Genomic DNA, 27,545 nt, shown 5'->3' with positions numbered 1-27,545 from the left:
CGTGGCTCAGTGGTAGAGAAAGTACTTGCCTTGCAAGATGCCCTCAATTTGGGGGGAGTTTAAGTAAAAGGTCTCACTGTTCAGAGTGCTGGTGGGATACCAGGATGTCTCCCCCAAGCACCTGGATCTGGCTCCCCAGGAACTCACGCACTCGAGTGGACCAGTTCAACCAGCAGCTTGTAGCAGGCAATACAGCCAAAGGAAATGTCAGGTTTTGATTCCAACCACACGCCGGTGTCAGCTCTGGAATGACGTATTTACCTGGTGAGAGCAAACAGCCTGGCAGGTCCCGGGCTCCCTTTTTCTCTTTCCTTTTAGCTTTTTGGGTCACACCTGGCACAGGGCTTCCTCCTGGCTCTTGCACTCAGGAATTATTCCTGGCGGTGCTTGGGAGATCATACGGGATGCCGGGGATTGAATGCGGGTTGGCCCCGTGCCTGGGGCATGGCAAGTGCCTTCCCCGCTGTGTTATCTCTCTGGCCCCCTCTTTCTCTTCAACACAGCATTTATTTAAACACTACAGTACAATATTTGCTTTAAAAATGTTTTAATTATGATTTTACTAAGGCACATGATGTATAGAAATACTGAGGTACAAAATGCAGGTGTCTGCATAAAATTTTAAAAATCCTTTTGGAAAATGAAAGTGAGCATTTTCCAGAACATTCAGCTTTTAGCTTGTTTTTTCTTTTGGACCAGTTCAACCAGCAGCTTGTAGCGGGCAATACAGTCTTCCTGCAGGGGAGAGAGGGGTGGGGGTTAGTCTCACTGCTCGGCACGCTGTCCCTGGCTGTTGGTCGCAGTAGGCCGGCAGCACTTGGGTTCCTGTGGGGCAGTTACTGCAGCAAGTGGAGTGTGCCCAGCCCCCCCCCAGGGGCTGCAGGGAAAAGGCTGGAATCTGCGCCTCCAGCCCCCCTCAATCTTGCTGCCAGTCAGCCCCGAACCACTTGGTTCAGAGCCCAGCTCTCTTTGGGGCGTGGGGACACTGAGCGTGCGGGGCAGGGGGGTGTGGTGTGGTGTGTGTGTGTGTGTGTGTGTGTGTGTGTGTCCTTGTGTTCGGGGCATGGGGACACTGAACGGGGGTGTGTGTGTATGATTTTGGGGCACCCCCAGGGCATTCCTGTCCCTCATAGGCACTGCCCGGGGCTACTTCTGCCTCACAAACCCTCCTGGCCTTGTTCTTCCTGCGCGGGCCGTGGAGGCCTGTGCCCTGGTCTGCCTCAGTCTGGGGTCGGGGGCGTCTTCTGATGGCTACAGCCTCATGTGGGGTCTCTAACAGTGCTGGGTGTGGAGGCGCGGCCTCCAAAGGCCTGGGGGTTATGGGGGTTATGTGTGCCCGACCTCCCGCCCCTGTGGCGCAGAGGCTGGGTGAACCTGTTCCCGCGCGGGTCGGCTGTGAGGTGGGGCTCTGGGAGGGCAGCGCGGCCTGGAGCCAGGCTTTCCAGCGCACAATTCCAATTACGGGGGCATCGTGTGCTGGGACGCGACACAGTGGCCGCTGGGCTGGTCTTGGACTGGACAGTGCGGCAAGGGAGGGAAAAGCCCCGGAGCTCCCAGTGGCGGAGCTAGTGTGTGTGTGGAGACTCCCGGGGAAGTCGAGGCTGGAAGCCCACCTCACCGGGCTGTCGGGCACTCCCGCCAGTTGACTGCTGCCGCTGAAGTAACAACGGCCACTGCACACTGCCCGGAGCTGGGGGGCTGGTGGGAGACCCCTGGTGGCGCTGGCCGGGGAGGGTCCGGTGACCAGGAGTCGCGCTGCTGCGCGCGTGGGTGCTGGGGGGAGGGGGAGGCTCGGCCAGGCGGCCCTCGCCGGCACCCACCTTACTCTTGGACGGGACGCACTTGGCTATTCTGTCCCAGCGGTCCGAGGACCCCTTCGGGTACTGCTGCAGGGCTAGTTCCAGAAGCTTCTGTTGGCTCTGAGTCCACGGCTCCTCGGCCGCCGGCTCTCTCCTGCGGCTCTCCTCGTCGCTGGACTCGGTCTGCGGCCCCGCCTCGAAGTCCCTCTGCCGCCTCCCGCGGGGCCGGTCCTCGGGCTCGGGCCTCCTCCTGCGGGGCCGGCCCTCGGGGGCCTCGGCCGCCCCCTCGCCCGGCACCCCGTCTTCCCGCTGGGTGATGATGTCGTCGGGCAGCGCGGCCTTCGCGGGCGCCGGCCTGAGCTCCGAGAGGCGCAGCGTGCCTGCGAGGGAAGCGGTCAGAGGGGCGCACGGGGACAGCGCGCGAGGGTCTGCTCTCTGCCCCCTGGAGCCGCCGGACGGCGAGGGGCAGACGCCCTCCCTCCCTCGGCCAAGGCCAGGGACGGGTGGAAGCCGCACCAGTGTCTGCCTGGCACGCACACTCCCGGGCTCCATGCGCCCCCCCAGTTCCACGTGTGCAACACGTGTTTCTAGTTTTTGGTTGCTTCTGGCCCACAGGGATTACGCCTGGGGGCGCTCGGGGGACCCTGTGGGATGGCGAGGGGCGAAGCGGCGCCGCCTGTGCACGCCCTGCGGCCCCAATCACTTACACGGGAAATCTCAGCACCACTGGGGGCCCGGCCGGCTTTTACTGCCTGTACTGCAAATCTTGCTAGATAGATGTCTGGGCAAAACTCGGGCTGATAATCGTGTTTAGAGAAGGCTTTAAAGGCGGGGAGATAATGCAACGGCCTTGGGTCCCTGGTTGAATTCCCCGACACTGCATGGTCCCCGAGTATTAACCGAGTGTGGCTTCTGAGCACCGTTTGCTGGGGTCCCCAAAGCAAACCTAGCTATTTGAAACTGGTTTATTTTCTTTTTTTTTTTTTTTTGCTTTTTGGGTCACACCCGGCGATGCACAGGGGTTACTCCTGGCTCTGCACTCAGGAATTACCCCCGGCGGTGCTCAGGGGACCATATGGGATGCTGGGATTCGAACCTGGGTCGGCTGCGTGGAAGGCAAACGCCCTACCCGCTGTGCTATTCCTCCAGCCCCGAAACTGGTTTATTTTCAAAGAAGCTGTTAGATGAATGGGGATAACGTGGGCACCAACTCACCTGGGGAGCAGGTGACCGAGTCCTTCAGCTGCTTGGCTTTCGTTGTCACCTGTTTCCAAAATAAAGTAAATCAATGAACTTTATCAAAATTAGATTGATGTCTACATGAACTGTCTTTCTATACCTGGTACTTGGTCCACTGTTCTACATATGCTCTTTACCCGACACTTCCTGCATGAAGGCTTGTAAGTGAGGCCTGAGAATGCGGGTCACAGGCTGGGCACAGTCCTAGTGCCACCCCCAACGTGCTCCCCTCTGTCTCTTGGTGACCTCTGCAACAGGTGGATATAAAACCATTTGCCTCTTAGGGGTGTTGCACTTTTGAGATAACCCCTTAGCACATGCTAGCTGGCAGATATTAAGGGCTTGGTAAATATGACCAATTTGGAATATTCATGGGTAACACCACTTATGAGTGTCACATGAAGAGCAGAATTAACAAACAAACAAAAGGCCTTTCCCATTCTGGAAAAGTCATTGTTTCTCTCTCTCTCACCTTTGGCATCCCCCTCCCCTGTCCCCCTGCCCGGCTTTTTGGGCCACGCCCCGCAATGCTCAGAGCTTACTCTTTTTTTTTTTTTTTTTTTTTTTTGCTTTTTGGGTCACACCCAGCAATGCTCAGGGGTTACTCCTGGCTTTGCACTCAGGAATTACTCCTGGCGGTGCTTGGGGGACCATATGGGATGCCGGGGATCGAACCCGGGTCGGCCAAGTGCAAGGCAAACGCCCTACCCGCTGTGCTATCGCTCCGGCTCCCATCAGAGCTTACTCTTGGAGGTGCTCTTGGGACCATATGTGGCGTTGGGGATTGAAGCCGGCCGGCCGTGTGCAGTGCAAATACCCTACTGGCTTACTATCACTCTGGCCCCTTCTCTAAGTTTCTTTCAATAAAAACTATTTTGCTTAAAAAAAGCAAAACAAAACACCAAAACTATTGCTCCAACAAATGAATTCAACAGAGCTATAAGGATTCATAGCAAAACACAAAATCTTATTTTATTTATTTATTTATTTTGCTTTTTTGGGTCACACCCGGTGATGCATGGGGTTACTCCTGGCTCTGCACTCAGGAATTACCCCTGGCGGTGCTCGGGGGACCATATGGGATGCTGGGAATCGAACCTGGGTCGGCTGCATGCAAGGCAACCGCCCTACCCGCTGTGCTATCGCTCCAGCTCCTCAAATTTTGTTTTTATATATTTATAAGGCACACTTAAAAATGAAACAAAAAATGCCATCCAATACAGTATCATTTGGTTTTTGGGCCACATCAGCTATGTGTATGGATACCCACTACCAACAAACTAATTTGTTTTGTTTTCTTGGGGGGGGGCGAGACCCCTGGGTGTGCTCAGGGCTTACTCTTGGCTCTGTGCTCAGGGGTCATTCCTGGCAGGACTTTTGGGGAATCAAATCCAGGTCAGCTTTGTGCAAGGCAAATGCCCTCTCCTTTGTACTACTGCACTAGCGCCTCCACAAACTCATTTTTTTTTTTAATTTTTTATTGAGTCACTATGTGGAAAGTTACACAGTTTTCAGGTTTAAATCTCAGTTATACAATGCTCGAATACCCATCCAACAATGCTCGAATACCCATCCTCCACAAACTCATTTTATTTCTTTTGTATTTCAAAACTTGAAACAGTTGATTAGTTCTTGTGGTTTTCTCAGGAATCTGTGGGTTTCTACATAATGTACTATGTCAACTGCAAACAGATAATACGGTCTTCCACAAATCTATTTCTCCCATGTATATCTGATGTCTTCAATGAAACGAAAGCCAATTTAGCCTTGAAATGTTTAGTGTTCTCACATGTCCCATAATAAATTTTTCAGCTATTGAATTATAAGCAATTATAGAAGCTTAGTGACAGGTTTATATTCAGGAAAAATTTCTAGCTTCCTCTTGGAAGAAGGCATATATCACAGAGCTCTGCAAAGGGCCCCCAGATGAGGCTGCTCTGTCAGTGACTGGCCACAGAACACGGGCTCCCAACTGCAGGAAGATTCTGATCAACAACACTGTCCGGATGCAGGTAACAGCCACAAAGATCACAGGATTGCGGGAAGATCTGCCCCCGCCTACTCTGATGTGAAATAAGGCAACACAGTCTTAATCCATAACTGTACTAGGATGGATTATAATTATCTTGAAAATTCTCATAAGGAAGGTTTCTCTGATTTATTATGGACAATATGGGTTAGTGTGGCGTGAAAGAACAAAATCTAAATTAAGTCTCATTCTTGATAGTGAAAACACTGATGAAAATAAATAATTCAAGGAGCAGATGAAAAAGGCAGGTGACATGAGGCATATTCATATTCACCATATACAAGATTCTCAGACTGGCCTGACCTATGTTTGGGGTCTCCCGCTGCTCACGGGGGGGGGGGGGGGTGCAGGTCTAACTGTGGCCATCTCCAGCCCACAGATCGACGTGTTAAACATAACTCCAGATAAAATCTGACCAAAAGGTTCATTGTTTTGTGTTTAAGTTTGGCCAATTTGGTTTCAATTTTTCACACGTTATAACTAAAAACTACTTAATTCAAAAACAAGGGCACGCTGTTACCTGGACAGTAAATAAATCACCTGAAAACGCTTCCCACTGGTAGAAAGCAGTGCAGTTCATTCTTATTTTTTGTCTTCCACTGTCCTCAAATTCCCCCCCCTCCCAGGATTCTCTTTTTGAATAGAATTTAAGAAATAGTGTGTCCCCACACACACACATTTTATTTAAACAAAATAAATGGTTTTGTTTACAAAGAACAAAGTTCACAATGTTGCTCATGATTTGTTCCAGGCTTTCAATATTCCAACCCTGGCCCACCGCTGTCACCTCCCCTCCACCACTGCCTCCGCTCTGCCAACCGCCCCTCCCGCTGCCCCCGCGGCGAGCCCACACTAATGCCACGCTAATGTATTTTATACTGCTTGTAGCCAGTAATGTTCTTCTTAACCATTATTAAAAAGGGACCTTCCATTCACTTCCCAGTTGTCTGTATGCCATGGAGATGACCTTTAACTCGAGAAAGGATTCCTGCCCACCTCAGGAGCGCTCTCTGCTGTTACTGTTGGTCCGTCAGCAAGAAGCTGGAGCAACCCGCCCCATGCCCACCCATCTTCCTCTTTTGAAATGAGTCACTCAGATTTTTTAGCACAAGAACACATTTTAAAACTGCATTAATACTTTTAATATCTCCTGAAGGGCCAATAGTCTACTGACTGGCTGTATCTCTAAGCTCTAAGATGAGGAGTTAAATGAATAATTCAGGGCAAAAATAAATCTCTACTGTAAAGTATGGTACTAAGACCAGATCATAGATTATACTGTGAAACCAATTCCCTCATGAATAAAATCATCTCTATTATTCAAAGTGCATCTGATTATAACTAATAAATTAGATCTAGTTTGTAAAGTAGATCTATCCTCATGGTAAGACACAGGATTCCTGGTGACGTGACGGAGTATACAAATCACAAGTCCAGCACTGAATACTTAAATAGTTTGTTCCAATTTCATCCCATTTTAACTCAGCACTTCAAAACCCAGCACATTTCATCCTGAAGATACTGGCTAGGTACGACAAAGAATAGCACTGCTTTTTTGTGTTAAAAATCAAGTGTTACACACACACACACACACACACACACACACACACACACACACACACACACACGTTTGTTTTCCTTGTTTGCCTGCTTTTGCTTCTGGGCCACACCTGGTGTTGTTCTAGGGCCCCCCTGACTCTGCCCTCAGGATTACTCCTAGCAGTGCTCTGGATGAAATGCCAGGAATCAAATCTGGGTCAGTCAGTGCAAGGCAAACACCATCCCCACTACACTAGGCTTGAGGCCTAAATAGATATTTTAAAATTACAAGAACAATGTATTTATAGAAGAATCAGCTAATCTGTGTTCTAGTCCCAGATTATTATATTTTATGAACTTTTTACAGCTTTTTACAAACTTTCATCCCTTTCTAGAACTCATGTGCAATAGAAGTGCTAGTGATTTAAAATGGTATACCACCTAATATTACAAGGCATTCTCATAATGCTATTAATATTTCCCAACTTTCTTGTGGAATTTCACATTATAGATGAAGAAACTGGGGGACAAGAGAGATAGTACAGAGGGCAGGAACTTTGCCTTGCATGTGGCAGATCTGGGTTTGATCCCTGAGTCTGTCAGGATTAATTTGTAACACAGAAGCAGGAGTAAGCCCTGAGCACCTCTGGACATGGTTCCCAGAAAACAAAAACAAACAAAAATACAGATGAAGAAAAGGAAGCTCTGGGTAATTCCAGGAGCTGCAAAGTTATATAGCTCACAAACAGATGAGTTTAAAATTAAATTCTTTTCAGTTCTATTCTTTATACTTCTTTTTGGTCCACAAAACAACAAATTTCAATAATTTCCTTTTAATTCAAATATTCTGTGATTCACTGGATGTGACACCAATGAAATTTCTTCCAACTGCCAAAGTTTATGTATTGATTTAATGTATGTATAAGTTTATCTCTGGGTTCTCTATTCTGGTCTAGTCTTCATGCCTGTACCACCACACTGTTTTAATTTCTGTAGCTTTGTTTTATAATACATTTAAAAACCAGAAAATGTGATACTGGTTGCTTTTTATTCTCTTTCCAATAAAATATGGCTATATTTTCTATTTCTGAAAATCAGTAAGGTTTTAAAAAATGAAAAAAATTAGGGGTCCAGAGAGAGAGTGAGTGAGCAGCAGCAAAGGCTTGTCTTACATATGGTTGGCCTAGGCTCCACCCCAGCTCCATGTCCCTGAACAGCTGCCCAGCATCCCCCAACCCCCCCACATCAAATATATATACATATAGAACACACATACTGATAGGAAAGATATTAAAGGTAACATGTTTAAAGTAAAACATGTTTTAAGTTTTTTCCTTTTTTAGTTTTTACTTTGTTTTGGGCCTCACCTGGCAGTGCTAAGGTGATGTATCTGGCTGCATACATGGCAGACCTTAACCCCTGTACTGTCTTTCCAGCCTCTAAGTTTTTTTTTTTTGGGTCACACCCGGCAATGCTCAAGGGTTTCTCCTGGTTTTTTACGTAGGGATCAATCTTGGCGGTGCTCAGGACCCAGATGGGATGCTGGGAATCGAACCTGGGTCGGCTACATGCAAGGCAAACGCCCTACCTGCTGTGCTATCGCTCCAGCCCCTCTAAGTTTGTTTTTAAAATCAAGGTAGCACTGCACTGTAGCACTGTCATCCTGTTGTTCATCGATTTGCTCGAGTGGGCACCAGTAACATGTCCATTGTGAGACTTGTTACTGTTTTTGGCATATCGAATACGCCACAGGTAGCTTGCCAGGCTCTGCTGTGCGGGTGGGATACTCTCGGTAGCTTGCCGGGCTCTCCGAGAGAGACGAAGGAATCAAACCTGGGTCGGCCGCGTGCAAGGCAAATGCCCTACCCGATCTGCTATCGCGCACAAATAGCTGGGGAGGGGCAATATACACCCAGGATCTGATGAAAATAGTGTGCCTTACTTCAGTTATTTTGACAGAACTACATCTACTAAATGAACTTGCTTTTTGCATATTATCCGGAATGCAACCTTTACAATAAACTACCATCACCTTTTGCATGGAGAATTGAAACAGTCCCTTCTTAGCCTGGCTGTCCTCTATAGTGTCTCTGCTATGAAAAAGAAGGGGTCGGAGCGATAGTATAGAGAGTAGGGGGGGTTTGCCTTGATTGCGGCTTATCTGGGTCTGATCCCCAGTACCTTAGGTGGTCCCCGGAGCAACGCTGGGTACAACCTAAAAACAAAAAAAGTCACAATTGAATAAAAAAAGTCAGATTGATCCATTCAGATCTTTCAGTCTTTTGCTCAAAATCAATTAAAGAAAATATTCTCTCGGGGTTGGAGCAATAGTACAGTGGGTAGGTGCTTGCCACCCCAGGCTCTATCCCAGCACCCCGTAAGGTCCCTAGGGTCTGCAAGGAGTGACCCCTGAGCACCGCTGGGTGTGGCTCCCCAAATGAAAAACAAAACTTCTCTCCTGCTTCTCACAGGCAGTGCTATGCTCAGGCTGGCCCTCCTAAACAGAGAGGGTGATTGCTGTGTGTCCCGCCCGCTCACTCTGCTGTCCAAGCCCATGGCAGGCAGGAAACGCTCAGGCCAGGACAGTGCTCACATTCCCGGATGAAGTCCTGGGTGCGGTGCGGCTTCCCCTGGACCCTTGGCTCACTGCGGCCCCTGCCACTCTCTCCGCAGGACTCTGCAAACCACCCGCCGCACGCTTCCGCCTCCCGCGCCTCCCCAGGCCGAGCTTCCCTCTCCCCGAGGGTCTTTCTCAGCAGCTCCCTCGGCCTGCTCACTGCTGTCTCCTGGCCTCCCCTCGGGACTCGCCTGCTCACTGCTGCCTCCCGGCCTCCCCTCGGGACTCGGCCTGCTCACTGCTGCCTCCCGGCCTCCCCTCGGGACTCGGCCTGCTCACTGCTGCCTCCCGGCCTCCCCTCGGGACTCGGCCTGCTCACTGCTGCCTCCCGACCTCCCCTCAGGACACTGCAGCTCCTTTTAGTCGCTGGCCCCTAACTGTTGGAATTTTTCTTTTCTTCCGTGGAGTCAGGATCTTTCCATTGTGCATTGGGGCAATTTTAATTGTCTGCACGGCTAAAGCTTCGCTGCCAATTGGTTATTCCAGCTCGGTGAAAGGGACAAGTGAGCGAGCGCCCACGAGCACACCCGCTTCAGTTATGTTCCTCTAGAGAGAGATGAGTGACCTAATGTGCCTGGCGGGAAAACTCTGAGAAGGTGAAACACGCGTGGTGAACAATCTGCTCCTGCCTTCCACAGCTGCGGACTAATGTGCTGGCCCGGGAGGAGCTGCGCCGACCCGGCACACAGGCTTGCTGTGTGGGGCTGGGGTTCCAGAGCACCCCCACACCAAAAAACAATCAGTACAACATAGGAAACACAAAAGCCCATTATGATAATGGCTTATGCAATTATGACGGGGCAGACACTGTTCACCAGAGACTGGTACAATGCTGTGCCCACATTTTTGGTGCCACTCAAGGGAAAATATTCCTGTATCAAGTTCTTTGGCTCCATCTTTAGTTCACTTAAATTTCGACTATGTCTCTAAAAAAAAATTCATACATATAAAAACATCGAGGTTCTCAGCCAAATGGTCTATCGTCTCTAATCTGCCCTTTCTCCAGTGTAGACGTCTAGACCGCCAGGGAGTCTGGGGACTGCTACTGACTGGGCTGGATCAGAGGTTCTCATATCATACCTACTCGGTCTACTTGCTCCCTTTTCAGGGGAAAAAAACTCCTCAATGCCCCCCGGAAATCGACCTTCTTTATGGGAGCAAAGCACCCACCAATGGTACCCGAGATTGCTACCGAGCCCTGGGTTATTCCAGTAGTATCACTCATTTGGGAAAACCCAGGGCTAGATCCATTCTTGGGTTCCAGGTCTACCTATCTCCCCCCCCCCCTTTTTTTTGAAGTAAACAGATTTTATTTAGAGGTTTCTGAGGGAAGGAGGAAGGGATAAGAGGGAGAGAGAAGAGTAAGAGTAACGCGCTCAAGAGAGAACGCGGGCTTCTCCAAGGGTGGAGAGAGCTCTACACACACCCTAGCACTAGACACGAAAGCATGAAAGAACACATCTCAAGAGGGGAGATGCAGGTGACACATGTGCTCGGGCACCACATGTGCTCGGCCATGTGGGCGCAAGCAGCACATGGGCTCAGGCAGCAAATGTGCCCCCATCTCTCCTTTTTCTGGGCTACGATCCTGAAAATTCCCTAAGAAAGAGCACAGACCCTCACGTGCTCACCGGACTCTGCTGGGTGCAGAACTGGTTCCCCTCAATGAGAGACGTTACTGGTACCCGCTCGAACAAATCGATGAGAAATATAAAGGGCTCTCAAAAATATATTTGATCATATTAAGAGATGTTTAAAGCTCACTATTCCAGTGTAATAAAATGAGGAAAAGTTCCCAAGAACATCTCCTATATCAGTGACAAAATTAATAGTCAAACATTAGCTTTCTTTTTGGGTCACACCCAGTGGTACTCAGGGGTTATTCCTGGCTCTTAACTCAGCAATTACTCCTGGAGGAACCAAATGGGATGCTCTGGATTGTACCTGGGTCGGCTGCGTGCAAAGCAAATGCCTACCTGCCGAACTATTGCTCTGACCCAGACATTAGATTTTCTTATTAAAATGTTTGTAAAGCTGAAAAGTATGCACTAATTGTTGTTATAAAATCAAATAAGGTAATAATACATAATATAAAATAAAAAATTATAGAAGATATGATCACCATTCTGAAAATTTTAATGGACACAAACTGTATTTGTAGAAATTAGGAAGCAAATTATGAAAATGAGTGCTACTCATGATCAGGGAAATGCAGACCAAAATAACACTGAGATCTGCTATCACATGGGTGGGAATGGCACAAAGCTAAAAATATCCAGTGTTGGTGGGTTGCTGGAAGAGACCCCTCCCCGCATTGGTAGGAATGTTGTGTACGGCAGCTCTATGGAAAGCAATATGGAGATCTCTCCAAAACACAGAGCAAAATCCTCATATGACCCAGTGATACCACTTCTTGGCAACTACCCCCCAAACACAGAAGGACTGATTTGAAAGGATTTATGTACACTTACTTTCACTGCTAGTGCTTAGTATAATAAAACAGATATGGAAACAACCCAAATGCCCAACTCTGAATGAATGGATTAAGTAGCGTAGTATTTCTACTCAATGGAATATTATGTGGCTCTGAGAAAGAGCCAAACCATGGAATTTGCAGCGACGTGAATGACACTAGAGCATGTGGCAGAGTGGGTCCTTCTGAAGGAAAGGGATAGACACAGAATGATCGCTTTCATACTCAGGACTTAAAGACACACAGCAAGGTAGCAACAAAGATCCAAACACAACACAACGGGAAAACCGATCCACACAATGGAGTTTGGGGGTGGGTGGGAGCTTAAAGGGAGGAGCACAGGGGTCCCTGAAGGTGGAGTGTTGGAATTCTGTGCAGGGGAAACTATTGTTAGCAGATCAACAGTACTGTAAATCAAACCCTAATCAATAGAGAAAGGTTCAAAAAAATAAAATAAATGAATGCTGTAACACTTTCCACTTGATGGGCAATGATGAATAACAAAAAAATATGTTCTGTGTGGATGAAACTAAGTGGCCATTCCTATGCTGCCAGGAGCACTGTATTTTATCATAATCTCTTGGGAAGATAACTTTAGAGTTATCAAAGGTGTTTTTTAAAAAATCCATATTTTTGAATTGGCAGTTCTTTCAGAGAAGCAAATATGAATAGAACTATGAATGAAAAAAAAAGGAGTGTGGACATCCCCCCAAACAGCAAACACAGAAACAATGTTGATCACAGGACGCTCCTGATTAGTTCAAGACAGACTGTGTAACCTGTGTTTAGAGAAAGGATGCGGAGGGAGAGCTCAAAGTGAGTGTGTGCGGGAGGATCGATTCTGAGCAGAGGCAGATTATGGTCCCAAAGTACCCCAGAGTTACTCCTGGCTCTGCACTCAGGAATTACTCCTGGCAGTGCTCGGGGGATCATATGGAATGCTGGGAATCGAACCCGGGTCGGACGCGTGCAAGGCAAACTCCCTACCCGCTGTGCTATCACTCCAGCCCCAGCACCCCACTTTTTTTTAGTGGTTCTCAGAGATCACTCCTGGTGGAGCTTGAAGCAAGATTGGCTGCGCACAAGGCAAGTGTCCTACCAGCTACTTCTCCAATTCACTTTTTTTTTTTTAATTTAGAAAAATGGGCCAATACAGGAGTCTTTGTTTGTTTGTTTGTTTTAGTTTTGGGCTATTCTTGATTCTATGTGAGAGCGATTTGAACTCATTATCTATTAATATGACTGAAAATCGATTAATCATCTAATGAAGAGAATGCAATAAAGCAATATTCCTTTCTATAATTTAAATATTCTTGGGTGGTTGGGGGGAGGTTTACTGTGATTCTTGGTGGTGGAATATGTGCACTGGTGAAGGGATGGGTGTTCAAGCATTGTATAACTGAGTCTTAAACCTGAAAGCTTTGTAACTTTCCACATGGTGATTCAATAAAAGAATAAATTAAAAAATTCTTTCAGGTTGGGCATTTGAGGGAGTAAGGCAAGATGACAATGAAAGAGTCTGAGATCAAGCCCAGCACAAGCCCAGAGCAACAGAAGTGCTACGGCAGGATTCCTGCTTAGGAGGACACTTCTCATCTTTTTGATCTGTGTAGGACTAATCTGATTCTATCAGTTACTGTATAGGTCACTGATATTTTTCTACTGAATAATCTGCTTACATATTTAAACAACAGATTCTCCCAATAGATATCTCTATGTGGAGAGACATAAAATAAAACTGAGAATGTTATTTCCCCTGCCCCCTTTCAATTACGGAGGGGACACCTATCTAACCGCAGACTTCTTACCTCTCACGGTGGCTCTAAGCTAATTAAACGTTTAGATCCATTCCCCGGTTCTTTGCTTTGCTGCCTACCTGGGCCTTTCCCAAGAAGGGATAAAATCTCCAACCAGTCTGTTATCACAAACAGAATGCAAGAGATTAGTGACAACCAGAGAAGCAGAGTCAGTTTACATCCTTTCAGCAAGAGAATAATATTATTTCACAAGCAAGAAATCTGAGGCTCCCTGACCTTAATTTAGAAAATCTGCAGTTAATAATCACATTAAAGTTGGTTTTACATGCCAGACAGTTTTTGTTTCCTCTGTTGTTTTTATGATTTCAGTGTCCTTTGTGCTTCCCAAAATTATTTGCTGAAAGGCATATATTAACATTTAAGGTTTTAAAATCTATAATAAAGTAGGTCTTACATGTTAGGCATACCCGAATTAAAAGATGCTTTGCATTTTTTGAAAACTTTCCAGACCTAATAACATTATTAGCATTTATCCAAAGTGGAACTCAGCAATATAATTTGCTAACTGCAAAATTAACACACAAAAATCCTTTCTTGAGAAATAAAATGGACTTTTCAGTGTCCTCTGTTAACCCAAACGGAGAATGTGCAGATCTTATGAGGTCACACTTTCACCCTGCCTCCAAAAAGGTCAGTTCTTTCTTGAAGGAAAGAGAATTAAGCTGGAGTTTTTACACATTTGGCAAGAAAAATGGGTCAAAGAACAGATATGGAGAATTGGTACAGGTGATCAGGATAATACAAAGAGATTTCTGATGACAACAAGCTGCACTTGGTTTGTTTTATAATCGCTTAATGAAAACAAATCTAATTAGTACCAAAAGCCAAAATAAGTGTAAGCAAGTTTCAAAGAGCAAATAACTTTCACGGATAGGGAACTGTCTTATCCGGCCCATTTCAGTGGCTTAGGAGGGATTTTGTTTATTAAAACAAGGGAGATGTTCTCCCTCATCCACCTATTTTCTTTCAGAGTGATTTACGTCTAGCTGTGTTTAGTGTATGTATAGGTACTGGAAATGTCCACTCATGGCGATGATGCACACAGAAGGAAAACAGTGTCAATCGTCTAACTATAGATAAGCTGACATGGAAGAAATCTTGCAAAAGCATGTAGTGGCTTAAAGTTTAAATTTTCAAAAAACCTATTTTCAAGGTATTTCTGGTACTACAAAAATAGAACTAAAACTTGAAAGTGAAAATAACTATCACTGATACAGAATCAGTTTCCCTTGGGTAAATTTAGAAGAAAAGGTAATTAAAACACATGGGATAAATTTGCAAACACTTTTAAAGACGTTTTTGCTTATATCAAGACTATGCTTATAAACTACGAATCGATTTTTCTAGGTATGATGGACTGGAGTGATAGGACAGTGGGTAGGGCATTTGCCTTGCATGCGGCTGAACTGGATTTGATTCCTCTGTCCCTCTCAGAGAGCCCAGCAAGCTACCGAGAGTATCCCACCCACACGGCAGAGCCTGGCAAGCTACTCGTGGCGTATTTGATATGCCAAAAACAGTAACAAGTCTCAAAATGGAGATGTTACTGGTGCCTGCTTGAGCAAATCAATGAACAATGGGAGAACAGTGCTACAGGTCTATGATAGTAACTAGTTATTTTAAGGTTCTGTCAGTTACATCATATATTCTTAGCACTCCAATTATCACCTCTTAAAATGTAGTGATAAAAATTAAAATATTACTCTAGGGCCAGAGCTATAGCACAGTGGGTAGGGCATTTGCCTTGCACCTGGCCAACCTGGGTTTGATCCCAGCATCCCATACAGCTCCCCGAGCACGCTAGGAGTTAATTCCTGAGTGCAGAACCAGGAGTAACTCCTGAGTATTACTATGCTCAGTTACCTTATTACTCTACTCTTTGGTATAATCAGCTATAGGTATCAGGAAATATTTCAAAAGTCAAAGGTACCACTGTTTTCAAAGAAGACATTAAGCTCTTTTTCCTTAAGTGATGAAAGTAAAAATTTGGGGGCCTTTTAAAAACAGTATTTTGTAACTTTCTAAAAAATTATTTTTGTTTATAATTATATTAGCAGTATAATCAGAGTTGTAGTAGTTACTTAAAACATCAGTAATTATAGAATGTCCTTAATTTGGTTAGGTACTTGTTGATAAAACATCATTAATTTATCTTAAGGCTGCTTGTAAAAATGATAAAAACATATATCCCAGAAGCATTCTAGCAGAAAAAAAAGTATTGTTGTAGTTACTCTGTAGTCACCAAAGATGTCTGGACTCTTCATTAAAAACAGCAAAAGATAAATAAATAAAAAAATCTATGGTACAAAAGCTGTTTTTCCATTTGATTAAACTTTAAATCTGCAGCCAGAATAATGAAACAAATTTCTAGAAAAATTTAAGAAGTAGTCTTTTAAATGCAATTTAAAAAAGACTATAATAATTAAAAGACTATTATATAACTTAAAATTTTCAAAAGCAGCTCCTCTCCAGAAAAAAAATTGATGCAAAAGTTTTGTGAGTTTGAGGCTGGCGCGATAGCACAGCAGGTAGGGTGTTTGCCTTGTACTCGGCTGACCCGGATTTGATCCCCAGCATCCCGTATGGTCCCCTGAGCACCGCCAGGAGTAATTCCTGAGTCCAAAGCCAGGAGTAAGCCCTATGCATCGCCAGGTGTGTCCCAAAAAGAAAAAAAAAAAAGTTTTGTGAGTTTGTTTCTAAGTTAAAAATAACTTTTAATAATCACTACGCAGACTTTTTATAGTGTTTGTTACTAAAATATACACCAACCAAATTAAAAGATGACATTTGTAACTTTGTTCAACCCCTTGAATATTTTAAAATTCATAGCATTTTTAAAAGGTAGTAAAGAGGGGCTGGAGAGATAGCACAGTGGGTAGGGCGTTTGCCTTGCACGCGGCCGACCCGGGTTCAAATCCCAGCATCCCATATGGTCCCCTGAGCACGGCCAGGGGTAATTCCTGAGTGCAGAGCCAGGAGTAACCCCTGTGCATCGCCAGGTGTGACCCAAAAAGCCAAAAAAAAAAAAAAACAAAACACAAAAGGTAGTAAAGAATACTTAATATTATGAAAGTAAAGATTCCTTCCTGTTTTAAGAAAAGAATTACTGAATATAATATAGTAACATCAGGCACTATGGTAGGTGGTTTTTGTAAGATTCTCTGCACTAAAGTTCCTCAATTAAGCACACAAAATGTTAAGCAGAATATTTTCCAGGTACTTTGCCTTTTAAATGTTAGAACCTTTAGTAAGTAACTATTACCTAATCACAGAAAGACAATGCTAGTTTATAAAGCTAATCTCTGTGTTTGAATGATAAGTCTATCTACAGTTTATATACCCACATATAATATCTATGCATAATTCAATATATATGTTATAACTATAGATATATGCTGTATCTACCTATAGTTTTGCTAAACAACTTGTCAAAGTGGATGGCAGACTCATCCTTGAAACAGAAATACAAGTATAGGAAGATCACTCATTTAATTAACACAAACCACCTGTCTAAATATCTACAGCAATCTGTACTTCAACGTTAAAAAGATCCAGCTGAAATACAACTTTTCTAATTCTGATCAGTCTAAGAACTGTTTTCTCCACAGTGTAAGGGTCACTATCAACACAAAAACTAGCATTGTTTTTCTGTGATTAGGTTACAGTAGCTCAAGTCTCCAAACACTGGAGACAGTGTTTGGAGCTGCTAACTGTGGAGCAGGGGACTGGCTGACATCTGCTTCTCGCTTATTTCATTAATGGTTCACTTCCAGGTCCTAGAAGAGTTGTAGCCTTTCTCCAAAGATAATGCTGGACCCATCTAGGTCTGCCTTTCACAGAGGTGGCTTGTTCTGGTTTGTCACTCTCCGTACAATGCAAATCTGAGTGAACTCACATCTGTCACCGATCGACCCAATTCGTGGGCAATCTTTTCCCATCGACCTGGGGTCCCTCCTGGGAACTTCACCATACTTCTAGTCAGCTGGCTGAGGTCCTCCTCTGTCCATTCAGGTGCCTATATAACATTAAAAAAAAAAAAAAAGATAATCAGGACAGTATTTGCTAAAATATTTCATAAGCTTAAACAATTTACTGTCAATGTGCTTTATGGAAAAAAAATGTATTCCTGTAGGCAAGGGTTTGAGTTGTGTAGTTAACACAATAAAGCAGAGCTGCAGCTGCTTTTGCATTTGTCCACGTTTGCCAAGTAAGAAAGCAGAAACACTGCAAGGCCGGGCTTTACACGGCACTCAGGACAATTCGTTTTACGTTAAAGCAAAGACATGTTTTCAGTCTATGAAATGCACTGTCACTATTGCCCTGAAAATGTAATTATGAAAGGTCTCAAAGTTTTACAACTTACTTTTAAGGAAGCAAAAGAACTTTATAAGCATAAACAAAAACCTAAACAGAAAAATGTACTCATTAGAATTAGGGCAGCTTTATTTTATCCATTCTACATATCAATCATTATAAAAACATTTTCAAGAAGTCTGAAGAAGTGGTAGCATTTTATAAAACAAAACACATAGGCACACAAATCCAACTTCTAGACTAAGACTTAAACCATCACGTGTATGTCAGGCAAAGTAACATTTCATTTTGAGCTTTGAAGAGCTGGTCAAAATTTTAAGCTGTACATAAAATACCTTAAAGGTTACAAAATCTTTCTGTTTCAGAAGCAAAAGGTCTCAGAGCAAACATGTTCTCTGCATTTTATCCAACAATGTCAGCTGGTTAAACCCACAGCTGAGCAAAGCAAAAGAAACTACTATCAACGAACACATTGCCAAGTTAAAATGATTTTCCATTACAATTTAGGACTCTTCCGGACGAGAGGCAGGAACCACCCTGATATTAAACAATAGTCTAGAGTGAGCAGAGGGATGGGCGGAAGCCCACCTTATTTTCCTTTAATTAAAAAGAAAGAAAAAAAAGGGAGGAAATCTTTGAGACAAATACCTTTTCTAATCACCATTTCCGATAATGAAGAGCACACATCAGGCCGTTTGCATTACAGAAGCATCAGCACAGAGCAACAGTCAGAGGTGCGTGACCCCAGGGACTATCTCCACAGCTCCAGCAAAGCTTCTCCCAGACACTAATCCTCCCTGTCACTCTCCCACTGTGCTCTAACCACACTGACATCCGCCTGCCTCACTGCAAGCTTCACGGGGCCCTTCCTGACTTTTTACTGTCTCCCCCAATCAATGGTCCAAGCGTGCTCTTTTCACCGTGTCCAAATGGCAGCTTCACTCACAATCAAAGTGCACGGCCCCTGCTAAAGGGCTTTCCGACAGGCTCTCCCATTTGCATTCATTTGCAAAGCAAACTACTTTTATTCACTTTGTTCTGCTATCAAGAATGTTCCCTGAAGCAGATAAATTGGCATAAATACAACCTGCCACTTAAGAGTCAGTAAATAATAGCCAATAGTAGGGAGGATTTTATCAATCATTCTATATTGTATCCACTAAAAGCTGAAAGCCTTAAACATATTCATCAGTACAACCCTTACGATACATGCATAAATTCACTGAGATAAAAAGGTGGGCCACATTGACTATGCTTGGAATTCTTCTGATATTTAATGAATTATCAGAAATTCTCCCCGTCAGATAATTGAAAAACTTGTACTTTTTAAAGCTTCTCTGCTTTTAGTTTATTTCATACCATGAAAAGCTCAAATGATCACAACAAAGAATTCAAAGCCATATAGCATATCAACATAATTTAGCACTACATAAACTCATCTTATTTTTGCATTATAACAAAATGCAAAATTTTGGAGAAGGCAAAATTGTCTAAAATGTCAGCAAAATACAATCCATTGTTTCATATAACACCATAATTCTTTGAAATCATTTCTATTTTTTAAAAGACTGCCTTTCCAAGTATGCTGCCTGTATGAACAATGGATATTAAAAATCAATCTGATTTTAATTTCCTGTTAATGAGTCTAAAAATACAGCCCTTTTTTTCTTTCTTTTGGAACAGAAAAAATTTAAATACTTGGTACTGAGAGTCCCCAAATTATCTTACCACTAAGACAATCTTTCCTTTCAGTCTCAGTTATTTTTTATTAATGATAAAAATGGCCATCATTTTTATTATTAATGTTTAAAAAAAGATTGATACTAAGTCGTGCCTGAATCTGACACCGTTGAGAGCATTCTTTCAGCGATTCACGGTTCTCTCTACAGCTGTAAGGAGCTTGGGTGAATGTGTAATTCCTCAGCAAGGGTGAGCCCTGTCTCTGGAAGTAACAGGGCCACTGTGATCCGGCGACTAGCGCAGACGCGAGGGGGCCCTGGTGTGAACGTATTTGTCCTTGTCCTACTCTGGAGCCGACCGGAGCTGTGAAAGCCAAATGAGTGCATGAGCACACTGCTTTGCCACTTAAAACCATGTGTGTCCAATATTACTCAGACGCTGCGCCAAAAATTCATCTCTCCAGTAAAGTAATGGGAGCTGCCACATGGTGCGGGGACAGCTGTTGTGACTCCACAAGCATTCCAATTTTGTATCAGAAAAGCCCCACTCTGGGAATAAATCTCCATACTGAATACAAAATAAAAAGTCACTTTTCAAATTATTCAATATTTCAAAAACATAACGACACCCAAATATATCTACGGAAGAGCTGATAGAAAAATTTAAATTGTTTTCCCAAATAATGTCCCTTTGGGATAGATTTTGTTGTTGTTGTGAAGCAGCTATGTTTAAAGATTTGGTTTCCCTGAAATATCTTTAATATTCTTGGGGGACAGGAGCTGGGGCCAGGGGCAGGCAACACACAGTCTGTATTTAAGTAACTTATCAGTGCTTTTCCCCTCACAATGTTAGACCATAAAAATGTTAATCACAAACTACACAATAATGGCATTTTCTTATGTCAATTACAAGAGGTCTATGTATTTAATAAAAATTGAAATCAACGAACATTTCCATTGAGCCTATTAATAGGTCATTGCAGAGGTTAATATATATTCAGGTGTTGCGATTTTGGACTTGTAAGTTGACCTGAATCTAATAAAAACACTTACTAAGAAATTTACCTAGAGAAAATCCCCCGGGGCAGGGGAGAGCTCCCGGGCGGGAGAGCTGCTCTGCCGCAGGGGGCCTGGCTTTGATTCTGCACCGCGTGGGCCCGAGGACCACCAGGTGTGGACCCCAAGCAAATATCCTGTACTGACTCTGTATTTTAGAATCTGCATTTGGCAGTTAGCTATACAACTTTCTTTGTCTAAAACTTAAAAATGGAGGTGATAAGTGTCCTTGCCTATGGTGGGGTAAGTGGTATGTTAAACAAAAACAAAAGCTAAAGCATCTCAAAGGTCTCTTAAGACTAGAAACTCTTTTTGGAGGAAAACCTTGCCTTCCTTTAGCAGCGACCATCCCTTCCCCCCTACAGTGTCCAGAAAGGTTTCTCCTCTGTGGCCTGGCTATCATATTTAAAGTGTGCCCTACAGGTGGCAAAAACCTGCAAAAAGCTTGCCACCTAGGGCAGAGAGAGAGTACAGCAGGTAAGCGCTTGCCTGGCGTACGGCTGACCTGAGTTCTATCCCAGCCCCCTACAGGGTCCCCCAAGCCAACCAAAAGTGACCCCTGAGAGCGGGGCCAGGAGAAAGTGAGCACTGCCAGGTGCTCAATTACAAAAGCTAAAAAAACAAAGAAATGTAGATTTAGAAATTCATAGTGTTAGAAACTTAAAGCAATTTAATAGCACTGTGATGACCCGGTACATGGGTCAGTTCCTAATTAACAGAACAGTGGCCTACTGGACCCGTGTGGAACTAGCCTGGTGGGTCAGAGGAAGTGCCACCCGCATTCGAGGTAGGTACAAAGGAAGACAGATTGGTCAACAACAGATGGAAACAATTCTCTAACCGACAGGTAGTTTGAGAAATCCTGCTCAGGACAAAGTAGTTCAACTGCCCTGTTACCTCTCTTTTGGGAAGAAACAATAAATCCCCGCTGAAATGCACACAAAGATGTCTGATCCATGTTTTTAAAAAAACATTAAAAAATGTCATTACGGTTTAGGTTATCTGGCACACAGTTAAAAGTTAATTAATACAGGAAGATTATTCCAGGCAAACTGCAAAGAGCTTGCGGTGAAAGCACACCTGAGATGTCTGAGAAACAGAGGAGGACGGGAATGACTGACAAAGCAAGCAGAGGGGGCAGAGGGAGGAGATGAGGCCAGAGAGATAAGGAGCAAAATCACAGCAGGGTTTAGAGGTCACTGCAAAGCCGGGCTCCTTCATCCTTCCTCTGGGGTGGGAGGGGCTTCCTCTTGCAGCTGGCTGTGTGCTGGTTCTGTTTGTTGAGGAGGGCTTATTTACTAAGGGGCTAAGGGGCGGGTGGGCCAGCGCGCTCACCGAGGAACGCTAGAAGCCGCAAGAGAAAATTCCCAAAGTGCTGGCCTTTCCCGGGGTGAGAGTGAAAGCAGGTGGAGGGACACAGCTGGCCCGGGATGACCACGTCTAGAACCACACCAAATAAGCGGTGACAATTTGCCACACTGGTCTACTCATTTACCATGATGGCCTGACAGTTGAGCAACAGGGAGTCCCAACCAAGACGAGTGTCTTAGAAGAGTTACTGAGTGTGACGGACACAAGACAAACAGGCATGCTTTGCCGGAGCCACAGGAACTTCTAAATCCTTCACCATCATGGCACCCACTGTTCTAAAATGTTCCACATGGTCTTAGATATCTGACTCAATGAGTAATACACTAAATATTTGGCACTTAAAAATTATATTGATGAAATGGGACCCCATAGTCTAGTTCCTCCCCTATTAGTTAATATGAGCCAATATATTAAAACAGGGCCTTTAAGGAATGAAATCCATTATATTATACATATTTAGAAAAGGGGTCATTATACCCACTGCTTTTGCCAGTTAGCAGCCCAATTTGGCCTGTTCTTAAATGCGGGAAGAATGAATGGTATCTCCAGGTGGACTGCCTCACCTTCACGCCGTGGACCTCATGAATACCCCAACAGCCCATGTTACTTAAGTTACTGCCTTCATCCAAGCAGCCGGTGGTATTTTGCCATCATCAGTTTTGCGAAGAGACTTTGTTTCCTATCTGCCAGTAGCCTCTGGCTGCAGTCTGTCTTCACCGGCACAGACAAAACACAGACACTTGGACTCTGCCACGACCAGGCCCCGGAAGTCTGGTCCTGGCGAACATGTCTGGGGGCATGGCCTTAAGCAGGTTCGGGCTGCCCAGGGACAGGAGTGGGACACTGCACTGATCTCCCCTTCGGAGAAGCACCTCATTCAGGACGTACGAGGAGCTCACGGGGATGAGCCACCGCCTTCCTCACACGTGGTGTCAACGTCTGCCACCGTGGCCGACGCCCAAGGAGGTACTTGATGACCCGAATGCTGCTCGCACCCATGACACTGTCTGGTGCCCCCCCCGACTTTCTTAGCTCTCACACTTATTTTAGGCTTTATTAGTTCTAGAAGAAACCGAAGAAACCCTTTTCTCATCTACAAAATATACCTAAGCCTATTTATGCCGCTATCTGCAGGGCGCCTCACCTTGAAAGGGCCCTCTCGTACACAGAAAGCTCCAGAATTCCATCCAAATCACAGAACAACAGACATTCTTGTCCGTGTTGCCCCCCTCCCCTAAGATTCCTTCCCGGGGAGGTTCTGGCAAGTTCCTCTGTGTTAGAATACCAGTTGTGTACGAGAAATGGCTTTAAAATGGTCAAACCACAAATATTTGGGCTTTCCTAAATTAAGCCTTCTGGTCTCTTAAACTGTTTATAGAGCACTTGGCTTCCATGTGGAGGCCCTGGATTCAATCCCTGGTACCACACTAGAGAAAAGCTGCTCAAAAATCAAAAGGGGGGGAGAGAAATACAGCAGCTAGGACACTTGCCTTGTGTGTTGCCGACTGGGGTTGGATCCCCGGCACCCCATATGGTCTCCTAGGCACACTCAGGAGTAATTTCTGAGTGCAGAGTCGGGAGTTACTCCTGAGCATCGCCAGGTGTGACCCAATGACAAAAACAAAAAGGTGGTGGTGGTGGGGAGGGGGGTGTGCAAAGTGTAGTACAGCGAGTAGGATTTGCATGCCAATTGTATGCTCCCCAACACCCCTTATAGTCCCTTGAGCCCCTCCAGGAGTGATCCCTGAGCACAAAGCCAGGAGTAAGTCACTAAGCACACTAAAAATAAAAAAGAAAAAAAAAGAAAAGGAAAACTACAAACTGAGGGCAAATGAATAATAATTATCAGGAAAAAAGGATTTGTATTACAGTGACTTATTCACTCCTATTGGGTAGGTGCTAGGTCTTAGTTATTGTGTATTATGAACACAGCTGCCATCCATGAGCTTTTTAAGTTGTCTTTTGTTTTTTGGGCCACCCCTGGCTGTGATGGATCTTGGATGCATGCAGGACAAACGTCCTGCCTATGCCTTTCTCTCGGGTCCAAGGCGGGCTTGTGTGCCACTCTCCCGACCAGCCTTAGGTCTGCACTCTGCAACAAGGAGGGTTGGGATTCATCTTCCTTTCAGAAACTAACGTGGAGACAGGTCCCGATAGCGAATAGCACAGGGGAGAAATTCACGGGGATTAACATGGCCGCCCAGTGACAATGGCTGTTTCATTTGGGAGGTGAGGGGCAGAGTGTGGAAAAGAATCAGCTGGACTCTTTCGCTCAAGCGCAGTCTTGTTTCCCAATCTCAAGTCTACTGGACAAAAGGTACCAGATGTTTAAGAAGAGGGTCCTCGTGGCTTTCATTCGTTCAGAGACAGAAAACACTTGTATGAAATCAAGGATGAGGCTTGGTTTAGGATTTTAGCTCTTACACCTGAGATTGGCTTAAGACCGCTGATAAAAATGATCCACCGAGGAACTGAGAAACCAATTCAAAGAAACCTAGGTAAAGTTTTGTGGTCAACTTTCCACACTATAAAACTCCTCTGGCCCTTGTTATCTTGGTAAATGCCAATCCGTAAAATTGTCTGTCTTAAATTATGACCATTCCAGCAGATGTGAATGACATGTTATTATGGTTTTGATTCCACTTCTCTGATATAAAACATAGATACTAGACATATAGCTGAAAAAGATCTGGTCTACATTAAAATAAAGCAGCAACAACATAACCTGAGGAGGTAACTTAAGGGGCTGGCATGCACGTGCCAGGGCCCCAGTTTGATAACTGGTCGTGCATGCACCCCTTAGCACTGCTGTGGAGGTGATGCAGCCAGCGGTGTCACTGAGCTGGCCCCAACGCCGCTACCAAAAAACCCAGGGAAACATACTATTCAACAATAAAAGACAATAAAGTGGGTAAAACATTCAAACACTTTCAAAGGAACTGTAAACCAAAATCACAGTGAACTTGAACCTTGGGATCAGAGTTGGGCTAAGGAAGATTCTGAGAAACAAGGCTTAAGAGTTCACCTGGATTCCACAAGCTTTCCTGGACACAGTTCACTATGCACGTGACCCTGTGCAAGAGCTTCATGTGTTTTAAATAATTTAAACCAAAGCAATCCGAGATAGTACTATCCATGTTATATAACATTGACAAGCTATATAACTTGTTCAAGATCTCATAAATCTGCAGCACTATTAAAAACCCACCAGTGCGCCCCATTTCCTGGGGGGAAATTCAAATTCCTGCTCATGCATGGATCTAAAGACTTGGGACTGGCGCTTGTCTTCCACTCCAGTTTATTTCTTGTCAATTTCTATCCCACACCATTATCCTTCAGATATTCAAAACCACTGGCTGATCACCCAGTCTCTTTCAGTTCTCTGATTATTCTGTCATTCCCCCTGCTCAAGAATGTTCTCATCTGCATCAACCAACTACCTAGTGATCTTCCTTCATTAGGAAGTTTTCCTCAGTGAAGCTTTTCTAACTCCCAGGATACTGAAGTTCTGCTTCTCTTATGCTTGCTTCATACCTTGATGGAGTTTTGTAAAAGTTACTGTATTATATTATAATGTTCTCTTTATGTAACTGTTCAGAGTGTGGTCTCCTAAAGTTTTCTGACTATGGCTTTTATTCACATATCTTTAGCACATTATAAAGTCAATGAATAACTATAGAATGAGGATTTTTGAAAAAAGTAGGAGAGCTCATAAAGAACAGATGGGAAGACTAGTAGGCCCCTCTTTGAAGGTAGGAAAATAAATTCTAAATGTATTATAAGAAAATGATGACTCATACAAATGAGAAATGTAATTACCCATTTTTCCTAGGATTAAGAGATGTAGATCTCTTGCTCAAAAAAGTTAGAAGTCTTCATTTCAATTCTTAATGTAATTTTATTAGATCAATAAAATCCAGATTGAAAAAAAAAGTTAGAAGTCTACCAAAGATACATTTTCAAGTCTCAAGGGAAATTTTTATTTATTAATTTATAGCTCTTAAAGTTCAATGTGGCCTCAAGGAAACAACTATTCTATCTTCAGGCAAAAATTTGCTATATTGTCTTATTTGGGAAAAATAACTGAAACCAAAAGAAATTGAAGGAATTTATAAAACCCAGTATGTATGATTGGAAAACAGTATGGGGAAATTAGAACTATGTAGTATTCTTTCCATTTTATTCAATTATGGTCATACATCTTGGTCAATGGTCTTATTATTCACCAGAATATACTCGAGTCTTATTTTGTTAACTGTTATCCTCTATGTACACTTAAGTCTAATTTTCTTTCTTAAATGATGATGTGTAATATTTTTGCCAGTTACAGTCTCTTATAACAATCTAATCTCAATGGATTTTCTATATGTCATAGTATTTAATGCATGAGGCTCGTCCAAGCGTGTGGAGAGTGGCCTTGAGCATGGCTGTGGCTGGGTTTTGGACCTCTTCAGCTGCCGGGGCTCTGCTCGGGGCGGGGAGGGAAACTCAACCTGCCCCCTCCGAGGGGCCCCCAGTGAAGACAGCCAGGCGCAGGGGCAAGAGATCCCACCACTGCCACACCGTCTCTGGTCTTCCTTTTCAATACTCTTCCAAATTTATAAATGGAAGGTACAGTAACCCATTTCCCACTATATCACTGTCATCCCATTGATCATCGATTTGCTCGAGTGGGCACCAGTAACTTCTCCATTTGTCCTACCCCTGAGATTTTAGCAGCCTCTCCTCTACTCTTCACATGCTTGGACAAGCCTCATGCATGAAGGGACCACATGCTTGGACAAGCCTCACGCATGAAGGAACCGGCAGAGGAACACAGGTGTGCAGTACCTGAGCCTGAAATCTCCAAGCCTGCTCCACCCAGATTCCCCCATTTTCCAGTAGCTAGGCGGTCACACCCAGAAACTGCCCCCCCCACCCCCCCACCCCCCGCTGCGCCTGTAATCCCATCAACAGCCAACATCCAGCGACTATAAAACCAAAATCCTCGGATCTCTTATAGCCTAGTTCTCCCTCTAAGAGAACCTGGCAAGCTACAGAGTTTTCCTGCCCGCACGTGAGAGTCCAGCAAGCTCCCCGTGGCATATTCATATGACAAAAACAGTAACAATGATGGGTCTAATTCCCCTGACCCCTCTAATGCGGCACCGTTGGGAAGGATGAGTAAAGAGATGCTGCTAAGTTCTCAGGGCTTGGACAAATGGAGACGTTACTGGGCCTGCTCGAGAAAATTGACGATCAATGAGATGACGGTGATACAGTGATTGAAAAGGAACACAAAGCACTGGGTATTCTGCTCTATCTTCTTCCACCAGCCTTTTGCAGTCTCTGTCTTCATCCCACTAGAATGATAAATTAGACTGGAGTGATAGCACAGAAAGTAGGGTGTTTGCCTTGTATGAGGCCAACCCGGGTTTGATTCCTCCATCCCTCTCGGAGAGCCTGGCAAGCTACCCGTGGCGTACTCAATATGCCAAAAACAGTAACAATAGGCCCGCACCCCCAGAATGACTGATGAAGAGGAGGGAGCTGCTTGGGACACCGGCAGCCCACCAGCAACCTGCAGTATGTGACTTGAGAGTTTCCGCCAGGTCCCCCGAGCGGGGGCCTGG

General features: G+C 44.6%; 1 protein-coding gene and 1 non-coding gene across 2 annotated transcripts in view; both read right to left on the bottom strand.

The window, feature by feature from the left end:
* Window positions 1-537: 537 nt before the first annotated feature.
* DNAJC1 (DnaJ heat shock protein family (Hsp40) member C1) overlaps window positions 538-27,545 on the bottom strand; it is a 152,335-nt gene continuing 125,327 nt past the window's right edge. Inside the window, exons 9-12 of the mRNA XM_055147161.1 lie at window positions 17,409-17,528; window positions 3,015-3,063; window positions 1,821-2,179; window positions 538-735 (exon numbers count right to left, since the gene is read on the bottom strand). Of these exons, the coding sequence (XP_055003136.1) occupies window positions 667-735; window positions 1,821-2,179; window positions 3,015-3,063; window positions 17,409-17,528 (597 nt within the window). The 3' untranslated portion in view covers window positions 538-666. The remainder of the gene's footprint in view (window positions 736-1,820; window positions 2,180-3,014; window positions 3,064-17,408; window positions 17,529-27,545) is intronic.
* LOC129399037 (small Cajal body-specific RNA 11) lies at window positions 9,054-9,192 on the bottom strand. The gene has a single exon (XR_008626882.1). It is a non-coding gene; the product is annotated as a small Cajal body-specific RNA 11 (non-coding RNA).

The sequence above is a fragment of the Sorex araneus genome, chromosome 9 (genome assembly GCF_027595985.1).
Source record: "Sorex araneus isolate mSorAra2 chromosome 9, mSorAra2.pri, whole genome shotgun sequence".
NCBI classification, from domain to species: domain Eukaryota; kingdom Metazoa; phylum Chordata; class Mammalia; order Eulipotyphla; family Soricidae; genus Sorex; species Sorex araneus.
Note: the sequence above shows the minus strand (reverse complement) of the source record. Positions and strands in the feature narration are given on the sequence as shown.